The sequence below is a fragment of the Anastrepha obliqua genome, chromosome 3 (assembly GCF_027943255.1).
Source record: "Anastrepha obliqua isolate idAnaObli1 chromosome 3, idAnaObli1_1.0, whole genome shotgun sequence".
Lineage (NCBI taxonomy): Eukaryota > Metazoa > Arthropoda > Insecta > Diptera > Tephritidae > Anastrepha > Anastrepha obliqua.
This window is the reverse complement of record NC_072894.1, coordinates 24,849,418-24,861,824: the sequence shown is the minus strand read 5'-3', so window position 1 is coordinate 24,861,824 and position 12,407 is coordinate 24,849,418. Positions and strand designations below refer to the sequence as shown.

The window sequence follows — 12,407 nt, the reverse complement described above, 5'->3', positions numbered from 1 at the left end:
TTAGCCACCTTGTAGTACTAGCTAACACCCGACCTACTTCACGGCGCCTATAACTACAGATTTCAGTTTTTATCCTAGAGTGATTATACCGTATTGTCAATGTTGGCAGTAACCCATGAAAAAGACTATAATTGGACTTATATTTACAACAAAGCTAGGTGTTGACACTAATAGATCGACGCCAGTTTGTCTGTCATAAATCAGTAGAGCTCTGTGACGATTTTTCAACAACTCATGCAAATGACTGCTCAACATTTTTACGAGCTCTTAATATGCTATCAAGACATCAGACAAAAATTAAAACCCCATCAGCTGTGTTTAAATTATATTCTGTGATCACTATACTCGTATGTGTGTTATACTAGATTTTCACCTCCACTTGATATTCAGGAAACTGTAAAAATCGTAATTCGTAATCCGATTATTGTGATGACAGTTGTTGGTTGGCGCCGTCGCGTTATACTCATTTCAAGAACAAGATCATCAGCGAAAGCACGCCTACTAACAATTGCACACATACATATACATGCACATACCCAGTAGGAAAACCTTCAAATGATATACAATTATTACAAATTCGGCAGTTCCGAATAAGTGTGAAAGCGTTGATCTTTTTCAATAAACTTTTTTTGTTTTGTTTTTAAATTCATTTCTTCATCGCGATCTGTTTTTTAAATATAAAGCAAAATTTGTAAATACTTAAAGGTATTTAATTTATTTCTGAGAAAAAACATTTATGCGAATACACCCAGTGGTGCAACCATTTACTAATTTTAAGATGCATAATTTAATAATTTAGACTAATTTATTATGATATGAGGTCTGTTGTAGACTTTCTCTTGAGTCTGGTGATGGTTATGGAATTTGCAATTAGTTCTCTGACAAGAGCGTCTGAGTGCGATTGGAGTCAAGAGTTGTGTGATCTAGCATACTTTCTTAATTCTTCAATTATTGTAGGTACTTTGAGATCACAACGAATTTGTGCATTTGTGGTAAAATACGGGGCATTTGAGACTAACCTGAGGGCTTTCAATCGAAATCTTTGAAGTATTTCAGTGTATGAGTTAGCTGCAGTGCCCCAGAGTTGGATGCCATGCATCCATATCGGTTTCAAAATAGCTGAGTAAATTGAGAGTTTATTTTCGAGAAAAATTTCAGAATTCCTATGCAGTAACCAATATAGGCTTATGAGTTTTATTCCTAGAGCGTTCCGTTGGGTAAAATATGGGTTTTCCATGTATTTTTGGCATCAAGATGCATGCCGAGATATTTTGTGACGTTGGTTTGGGTATGATTATATTATGCTTTTTAGCTTGTTTAGCTTAATATGCTGCTCATTCAATCAATGAGTTATTGAAGTGAAACTTCTTTTGTCTCGAAGGATGAAACGCTGTGAGGAGTAAAACCATAGCGTTTCATCGACATGTGACGCTACGCCAGCGCCATCTGTTAAAAGCGTGGCGTGGATGAAACGCTGTGAGGAGTAAAACTACGCTAAACTACGTAAAACTCACGCTATGCCAGCGCCATCTGTTAAAAGACTGGCGAAATATGGCAACAATGATTGCAATTTGTCAATATGACATTTGATTGACGGCCGCCGTAGCCGAGTGGGTTGGTGCGTGATCACCATTCGGAATTCACAGAGAGGTCGTTGGTTCGAATCTCGGTGAAAGCAAAATTAATGAAAACATTTTTCTAATAGCGGTCGCCCCTCGGCAGGCAATGGCAAACCTCCGAGTGTATTTCTGCCATGAAAAAAATCTGCTCATAAACATATCATAAAACAAAATGAAATAAATGTATAAAAAAAAAAAAAAAAATTTTCTTGTGATTCGAACCAAGGATTTCGGATCGGAAGCCCACATTGCTAGCCGCTGGGCTATTGCGCTGTGCTGTCGCCGCAAAATAATGTATCATAAATCTGTTTACCATACCAAAGACCATACACTTTGCGAACGCATTTCGGTGGAAACAGTTGACAGTTCTCCCAAACACAATATTATTAGTAACGCGAGACGCGTCATAGAGTGTGTGTGTAGTTTTGAGCAAATCTTACAAACATATTTTGTTTTGTTGATTGATTTCTGTTAAATATGGCATCAAATCAACAAAAACGGAAACCGAAAACAGGTGCTGAACGGCAACGTGAGTATTTGGAGCGTAAAAAATTAAGAGCTACTGTTGAACACCGTGACAGTGAATCCTCCGGTTGTACGATAAGTGATAATTTGTCATCTGTGCATCAGGATATCGATGAAGAACATTTCTCCGTAAATCGATCAGTCGATGGGCGGTCATTTCATCAGTATCATGGACCTAATTATGTTGTCTGAGTTGCTAGGACAACATGATCATCAAATTCCGATGATTTTAAGTGGCGACTTTAATGTCAATTTTGCAGAAGAGCGATCAAAGACTCTAATAAGTTTCCTCAAAGAAAAATTAAATTTAAATATGGTTAATGATGGTGAAGTACCAACAACAAGATGCGGAACTACCATTGATGCAGTATTTCATCGATACCTTGATAGATTAGAATGTAGATCATTTTTTACGTATTTCAGTTACCATAAAGCCCTTGTTTCATTTTTGGAAAACGAATCCAATAATGATAATGACAATGCCGAGAACCAAATGTAATTGAGTACAATAAATTCATTTCTTTTTATATTAAAATAAATAAATAATTCTGTTTAATAAAATTCCATTCCATGCTTTCCATGACTTCTGCATGCATTATATTGAAATAATAGTTAAATTATTGATTTGTTGATAAAAGAAGTTTCACTTCAATCGTGCGGGTTCCGTGAACTACCACACACTTTCTTTTTTTTATCAAGTCTTTTTTTGTAGTTTTTGGGAAGCCACATGGGATGGGAGTCACTTGTGAGTACGGCAGTGTCATTCACGAATGTTCCGACTATTGTTTCTTCAAAAGCTGGTAGGTCGCATGTGCTTAGCAAGTATAGGATCGGGCCCATAAAACTGCCTTGGTGTACACCAGCTGGCAGACATTTCTTTGTCTTGTTTGACAAAGAAATATCGATTTTTCAGGTAGGGCTAAATTTATTGGAAGAGTGCCTTTTATTTTCCAATAAATTAAGGTAATAATTTTGCATACACTATTTTCGGAACTAAATTTAATTAAACTAAAAAATTTAATCGATTAATTAAAAAAGTGAATTTAATTAAAGAAAAAAGAAATGTGAGCTGATAACTAGTGAGCTCGTGAAAAGTCTCTCCAATCCCTGCAGGGTACATATAAATGAACTATTTCAAGCGTACTTATGTACTTAAATACAATACATTGAAAGCTATTATATCGTGTAGGAAGAACCTAAAGTCGGAGTCACGCACCTTGCTGCCGCTGATCGTTTTTTCCTTATGCTCGCATCACAGTACTAAAGCCCTTCATAGCACTTCAAGTTGATGGTGCAATAAAAAAAAACACAACACAGGTGCAAGTACGCTGCGACAGTAACAGCAATTTCAATCATGATCTGTATCAATTGAGTTAACACCTACATATTTTTGTCGCATGAATGAAGAGCATTGCATTCGTTTGTTGACTTAACCGCCAAGCTAGAGATGGTATACATAAATGTGTGTTAGTGTACACTCTGTTGTTGGTTGTGACGATCGTGACTGAGATGTAAAAAAGCATTTGGTATTTTTATATGTTTATTCACTTTAAATTGTTGTCATTTCTAAAGAGTTTTAGAGTTAATTAACCTATTATCTACATAATTAGTTAATTTAAAACTTTTTTCGGTCCCTTATATGAATGTACGCACCTCTACTATGTATTCACATAAGTACATGTACATAAATGTTTATATAAAATAAGTGAAATATTTGCTAGTTTTATGTGCCTCATGTTTGCGATGTGACACACGTGGTAGTACATCGATGGCGTATGCGTGAAGCACGCAACATCACTCCTTTTTCAACTGTGTTACGGATAGTTTCAGAAATGTCGGAAATTGCTTTGGGCGTCCGTAAGGCGCTTGGTGGCGATCTTTTCGATTAAGAGTTTAGCTCGTATTTTTTAACAATTTTTTTAACACATCTGCAGCTCATTATTTTGCTCTACTTCTTCGTTTGTTCTTATTAGCCAAGACTGTGTTAGCTAGTGCGGCTACATATGAAATTGTACAACAGAAATTGTATGGCCAGCCTTCTTCGAGTGGGAAATTAGTAAGTATTGCTTGAGGAAGAAGAAGGAGGAGGCATCACTTTATGGCTAGTTTTTTTGTAGTATCTCTCTTATTTGATCCTTTCACTTGTTTGCCACTTTATTTCAATCAGTTGCATTTTCTTTTGTCAGTTTAGGCGCTCCAAAGATCAATACATATATTTGGCGCGTACACCCTTTTTGGGTGTTTGGCCGAGCTCCTCCTCCTATTTGTGGCGCGCGTCTTGATGTTGTTCCACAAATGGAGGGACCTACAGTTTCAAGCCGACTCCGAACGACTCTGTGTATTCCGAATGGTAGTCACGCACCATCCCATTCGGCTAGGGCGTCCGACGTGGTTGGTGCGTGACTACCATTCGGAATTCACAGAGAGAACGTCGGTTCGAATCTCGGTGAAACATCAAAATTAATGAAAACATTTTTCTAATAGCGGTCGCCTCTCGGGCGGCCGACATATATATATATTAGGGCGGGTCGATTTAAAAATCGCTCATTGCTCTGTGAAAATCGTATTCTAGGAATCAAAATAAGAAACTTTGCCGAAGGAACCATACCTCTAAAACGAATTCTGATGTCCCCAATTTAAAAATATCACCATTTTTGGCCTTTACATGAAAAAATCAGCTAAATGGCAATGTTTTTTCTTTATTTTTATTTATTTAATATATAATAATATTTATTATTTATTTATAATAATATCTATTTTTTCTCTTAAGAAATTTATTTAGTCAGAACATATGTAAATGAAAAAATTAATTTAAGTGAGTTATAGAAAAGAAACTAAAAAGTTCGACCCAAATTGGGGGACATCAGAATTCGTTTTAGAGGTATGGTTCCTTTGGCAAAGTTTCTTATTTTGATTCCTAAAATATGATTTTCACAGAGCAATGTGCGATTTTTTTGCCTCCCCACAAATCGACCCGGCCTAATGTATATATATTGATAATATTACGTTTGTTCCACATTTTCATCTATCAATCCAGACAGTCTCCGATACTTTGGAAGATAGGCTGCCGTAAGAGGTACACCCAGCGGGTACTGAACGAAACAAAAAAATTCCCTTGTATCCAACGTTGCATATGTTTTAGTAGCACTACTTTTTTTGTTTTGCCAATCTGCTATGTAATAGGATTAATTGGTTTGATTCCGTCGCAGGACATCCTATTCCTCAACACAAGTAGCCCAAGCTTTTATGTAACTCCATTGTTTTTCAAACCTAAAGTCTGGCAAAAATAATAAAAAAATAGAGAAAAATACACTTGTCGCTTGTAAGTTAAGCGGCTACAAACAAATACTTCATTCTTTTGCATCCGACCAGCAAAAAGTACAAGTGAAATCGGTTACACTTTACTTTTACTAAGATTTGCTCTATTCTGTTTTGTTTTATGTGTATATCCAGCAGTTGGACGCTTCGCTCTCTTCATACAAGGTGATAGGAGTAGTACAATATCCTTATTTGTAAGTTTTTTTTTTTTGCAATCAAAATGTAAACAAACAAACGAAAGAACAAAAAAGCAAATCACTTTGTCAATGGAACCACCACATCGCAAGAAGAAGACAAATTAGCTATTCTACTGCCTTCACCTAGTGCGGATGCGTCTCGGCTTTATTTGTACCCCAAACACTTTTCAAGGTTCCATGTGCAACACAACACTACTAATCAGATCGCAAATAGTTATGCGTCTTCAACTCAAACCGATTATATCATAGAAGGTTAGAATATCAACAGTCTCCAACACCTTGCTAGCCTAGACGTCAACAACCTAATATTTAAGGTTCTTAAATCGCATAGGCATACTGTAAATAACCATTGAGTAAGTTTGCAATGAGGATGTGGCAACGAAATTGTTTTAATTGAATTCTGAATGAATCCCCCCTTTCACTCACCAACCTGGACATTTAATATTGTTACTTTCCACGTAATTCGCTCATTTTCTAGTGTTCTTTAAGAGGTCCAATGCAAAAGGAATGCAGCTATAGTCGCTTTATTAAGTGCCTATTTACACACGGAAACATTTGGAAAGGAAACATTTGCAATGGAAACATTTTGTTGGGAGGAGAAGGGCAGCCGCGGAAGAGAGAAGGGAATTTGTCTCCCGTACTGGCGACACGCTTTGTTCTTCTTATTCGTATTTCCCATCTTAAAGCAATTTTTGACAGTTGCTTCATTTGTTTTCTTCTTTTGTCGGAGAAGGTTCTGAGTTATGTATTGATTTTCAATCAAACGGAAAATATCAACGATGACAAACATCCGAACGCTGCTAGAGAATTGCAGGATTATTTTAGCTCATAAAGTAGGCATAATTTAAAAAAGTTATAGGGCATGTTTATGTTGAATTCTAATTAATGAAACATGAAAAGAAAATTTCCAGTATCTCGCTTCCAGGTGTCTCCGTGTGTAAATCGGCACTAAATTGCTTTCACATACAAATTTTTCGCTTAGTGACCAGCGGAATTCCCTAGCGAGCGGAAAAGTGGTGAATCGAAAGCGGCAGTTGATGATTCGGCATACAGTGCGTTGCTAAAGTAGTTTACCACATTTTATAAGAAAAGCATAATAACAGCAAAACCTGTTTTCCCTCGCCAGCTCAAGGGCTGATCATAAATAGTTTAACCAACATACCGTTAACCCTTTCGCATCACTGAATGAAATGCGCGATGTACCCAAAATACCTTGCGTTCATACCTTGTGTCGGCAATACTTTTACTATTTGTTCTTACGAAAATGAATGTTAATGATTTTCTCAAACTTTAACAAAAAAATAATTGATTGCGTATTATACCGTTCTTATTATTAAAAGAGAGTTTTTGTTCGTGCGTACTATTCCGCTCTTGGGGATAAGAGAGAATTTTTGTTCGCTGATTATTCCGTCGCCTAATTTGGGTAGAAAAAGTTCAAGATCATATATTTAACTGTCTTCTTTCACATATTATATATGCATACCTTTGAATGGCATGACAAGGAAGTATCCGATTTTAGGTATAAAAATTAAAAATTCGTTGGAAAAGATTTAAGTTACCAAATTCATAAAATGGATATGTTACGATGATTAAAGTCAAATGGAAATTTTAATTGGATATTTTCATAAGTACTACATTCTAGTGGTAGTGGAATGATATTTAAGATTATCTGCGTACTTACGTCCCAGACAGGTATGCTTGCGGAACTGCAGGAAGCCCTCAACACAACGACAGGCGCCATCCAAGCAACTGCTGTTGGCCACTTTCATTGTGCACTGGTCATTCAGAACGCAGTCACCACCCAGAAGTTGTGCTGTAGTAAAGGAAAAAATCATATAAGAAAGAATTAAACAGAGAAAAAATAAGATAGGGTAAACATAATCTAATGAATAAAGGTGTGTATTAAAAGAGCAAACAAGCCAGAAAGTCAAATAAAACTTATAAAATAAAAAAGGACAGAGACGGGCGGAATGTGATACTTGAGTGCGAGGCAATTAAGTAAAGTAACGCAAATTCCGACACACTCAAGTGAGTTTAAAATTTTAATAGTGACATATGTGTGTGTACATACATACATACAGATGTATTTAGTGTACTCGTATGTACGTGGCATATTTGTAAATGCTAAAAGTTGATGCTGGTGATGCAGCACGATGAATTTAAAGTGTATTGGAAAATATTTCAAATGCAAATAGAAAATTTGGTAGTGCACACAAAGGTGTGTCAGCCACACTCTCTGTTTAGATGCAGACAGGAGTTGCATGCTGCACGCCACTTGTGAATGTGGTGACTGGGTGAAGCGAAAAATGGTATGTACGGTCGGCAAGAAAATCATGTATGTATGTATGTATATATGTGCATACTACATACATACTCATATAGTATGTACCTAAGACAAATAGGGAAAGGAATGCAGAACTCTGAGGGCCAAGTAACGCAGCGAAACAACAGCTATACTAACAATCAAAGCAAGCACGTTTGTATGTATGTAAATATTTGTGAATTTTTCTTCAATATATGTATAGTACGAATACATACATATGTGGAAAGTATTGTATATTTGTATGCGCACATGGGAGAGTTAAATGTTAGAATCGGACAGACATGCATACATACATATTGTGGATATACCAGGTTGTAGTTGACACATACCACAGTTATTTTTGTATGCAAATGCACTAGCAAGAATTTCAAATAGAAGACATCCCCAGTGTTGGTATGCAGATTAGTTGAGATGATAAAATTTGATAATTTTATATGCCAACAAAATAGAATTTGGCTATGAATGAAAATTCAACAATGAGGCATTTTCTAGCAGATATCAAAAAAAATTGTATTCTACAAAATAATGGTCTGAATGGGGGCAAGAGGTAACAGTAACAGCTATGTATGCTGTTTAATATGCATACATACATATTTACATATACACCTAATAAGACTTATTACAAAATCCACGCTGTAAAATCATTTGCATAATAACATTTATATAATAACATGAAAATGATTAACTCACATGGAGTGCTCACAAACTTCCAAAAATATTCTGGCATCATTAATTGGCCATTGATTTATGAGTCTGAATAAAGCAAATTATCAGTGTCTTACAATATTCCTTTTTTGATTGACCGTAACAACCCGTTACCGAGTTATAGCCTGTCGAATAATGTCTCGTCAGGTGTCTCTGTTTTCTGCACACTTTTTCCAGTTTCTTAAGCCAATAGAAGACAGGTCATCTGCATTTTGGTCCTTCAACCAGACAAGAGTATGTCCTCTTCAGCGTCGGTCGCTAATTACGGTCTCAAATGGTATGACCCAGCCAACTTAGTCGCCACAGGGTGACTTGTTTGACTATGTCAATATCTCCATTAAGCTCATACAGCTCGTAGTTCTTAACCGTAAAAGCGGTGGCAACATCCCGCTTAGTATGACCGATGATGTGGATGCCATCATCATCTGCAAGGAGCTGGACACTTTCATAGCAAAAAATCCGTTACGTTCGACCCGCCCTACGAACCACACATTCCATAACAAAGTTGAAGAGATCACACGAAAATGGATCACCTTGACTGAAACCTCGAACGCCATCAAAAGCTTCGAAGCTTTGTGTGCTGCTCAACGCTTTTCTGCAAAGTCATATCAGTTTAGCAGGGATACAGGAACTCAAATATAATATTATGCGATATAGTTGGTCGCGTATCGGTCTGTCAAAGGCCGCCTTGTAATCGACAAATAGGTGCTGCGTGTCAACTTTACCCTCATGGGTAATCCCCAGGATTTGCCGCAGTTTTAATATATGGTTCAGAGGGAAGCGATCAGGACTGAAACCGCCCTGGTATGGCCCAATTAGGGATTGGGCGTAAGGTTTCAGTTTATCTCATAGTAGACAGGATGGGCAGAACAATTCTTCTGCATGCGGTACAAGAAAGTCACAACTTCCCGCACTCGTGCCACAAATAATATAAGTAAAGGGTGGTTAAGTTTTAAGGGCCGGTGTTGATTTTAAATAAAATACAATTTAGAATATTATTATCATTTCTCTTAATTATGATAATATTGGTATAGTTCAATTACGTATGGAACAAAATATTGGCCAAATGGCAGCCGCGGCCTCGGCAGCACACCTTTATCCGATGGTCCAAATTTTCAATGACGCTGAAGCATAATTGAGGTTCTATGCCGTTAATGTTCCGAATTATCTCATCCTTTAGCTCTTGAATTGTTGCTGGCTTATCGACGTACACCTTTTCTTTCAAATAACCCCAAAGAAAGAAGTCCAACGGTGTCGTTGACGTTTAGGTGTGATTCACATTCAACATCGGCCCTTGAAATTTAAACACCCTTTATAAGTATATTGCGACAAGAATTTTACATCCTTTGTCAGATGCCCTACCAAGCTTCTTCTTCTAATTGTGGTAATATTCTTAAGAAAAAATTTTTATGGCAGAAATACGCCTGAAGATTTGCCTTTGAAACAACAAAACACTCTTAAAATTTGCCCAGCCTTAGTACTCCAAAATGTTGCTAGGTGCTAGCTAATAGAGGGTGGGCCATATAGCGTTTGCTTTTTGAACCATCTATTTTTTTGAGAATGGTAACACAAATGACATGTCAAATGTGTTCATAATTTACTTAAAGGTTTGACATTTACGAAATGGGACGCTATACGCTTGAACAAAATTGGGAAATATTGAAATCCTATTTCCAAAGTGGTGAGTCTTCTTCTTCTTTTCGGATTTTCACATCGGTGGCTACGTCAATAAGCAAAATTGTCGGATTTGGGGCTCAGAAAATCCACACGTTACTGTAGAGAAGCAAATGCATCCACAACGAGTCACTGTTTGGTGCCGTTTCTGGTCTGGCGGCATCATCGGACCATTTTTTTCGAAAATGAGCGAGGAGCCGCGGTTACAGTAAATGGCGAGCTTTACCGTGACATGCTCAACTAGTTGGTTCCAAAAATTGAAGAGGATGACATGGACGACATTTGGTTTCAACAGGACGGTGCAACTTGTCACACTGCCAAAGTTACACTCGAACTTTTGGCTACCGTTTTTGAATTCAATTGGCCGCCTCGGAGCTGTGATTTAAGCCCGTTGGACTATTTTTTGAGGGGAGCCGTTAAGAACAAATGCTATGCGAACCATCCAGAGACGATTGATGCTTTAAAACACGAAATCGAAGTTGCCATTCATGAAATTGGAGCCCAAACAATCGAAAATGTGCTTAAAAATTGGGTTGATCGAATGGCCTACTTTAAAACCAGTCGTGGCAGTCATTTGAACGATATTATTTTTCATTCATAAATGATAATGTTTAATCTTCAAAATAAAGGAAAAAGTTTGAAAAAATATTGATTAGTTTTTTTTTATGGCCGATTCAAAAAGCAAATTTTACATGGCCCGCCCTCTGCATATTTCCAAAGGAAAGTTTTACGTTTGGAAATATGACCGCTTTCAGAACTTTATGCCATTTTAAGCACGATTTAGATTGCTTGAAAGTTGTGCTTCCGCGAAAAAACTAAATTAATTTCTGATTATTTATCGATTTATTACGATTTTGGATAGGAGATTATGAGCACAAGAGTGAGAGTTTAACGACGGCCGTCCGTCGCTCAATAGCGAATTTCGTGAAAGTCGTATAGTGTCAGGAGGCATTGATGTTAAATCCTATGAGATTGATGTGGCAAAAGTTCAAAACAATTCTGATGTTGAGTTCCTTAATGGGTGTATTTATTTGAGTTTTATAGCTAATAAGGTTTGTTATCGTACATCAGCGCGGTGCGCCTAAGCTCCTTTGGTTAAAATTACAGAACCTTGGGGTTCGGTGAGTCGTGGAATCGGTCTTATGGGAAGAACTTGATGCAATATGTTACGGAGTCGCCATGCCTGTGGTATGCACGCATTGTACGCTTCAAGTTTAACATTTCATAAGCAAATGAAATGATGAATCAATTCAAGCGAAGGTTGTTTAACAACGTCTTATCTGTTTACAATCCTCTTTTATTACTAGAATCACAATAACAAATAGTGGCCCTCGTATTCAAGTAATCATTCATCGCAGCTGGAGCTACTGCTACTTCTATTGCAAAAAAGCAGGTCAAATACTCGTGTAGAGGCAAACAAAGTACGCCTTTTCTGGCATACCGGCAACAACAATACTAGTAATATGGGCAGCTAAATCCACTCGAATGTTATCAGATCAGGAATTTGTTGTCAAAGAGGTAGGAAGAGATAACAAAAACTCCAACAATAATCTCATCACTGACAGTTGCAACAATCGACAACATCAGACGCATAGCAATTGTAATGTAAACGATGTTGCTGCAACATTTCTTCATTGCTGCATGAAAATTGAGGACACACGCCAAGTGTACATTATTCGCTGATGTATGCTTAACCACATTTGTATGTACGTGAGTGGGCATACCATGTATGGGTAAAAAAAACTTTACAAGTGCATACAGACTCTTGCTGCATGATTTATGGTGACTTCTCACTGATATGAAAAATAGAAAAACTAAATATGTAGTTGCTGCATTAAACCTAGCAATAGCGGCTGCATGCAGCATTAACTACCATTGCATAGACTCATACATACATACATGCATACATGTAGTGTAAGCCGCTTATAATGGACCCACTTAAGATGAAAACTTTGTTAGAATGTACCCATTATTCAAAACCCAATTCGGACATATGTAAGAAAAAAGCTCGGTTAAAATAGACCCGGTTATTATGGGATCCGCTAC

General features: G+C 37.1%; 1 protein-coding gene across 1 annotated transcript in view; it reads right to left on the bottom strand.

Moving 5' to 3' along the window:
- Positions 1-12,407, bottom strand: part of LOC129241506 (uncharacterized) — an 87,227-nt gene that overhangs the window by 23,061 nt on the left and 51,759 nt on the right. Inside the window, exon 4 of the mRNA XM_054877870.1 lies at positions 7,341-7,472. Coding sequence (XP_054733845.1) covers positions 7,341-7,472 — 132 coding nt within the window. The remainder of the gene's footprint in view (positions 1-7,340; positions 7,473-12,407) is intronic.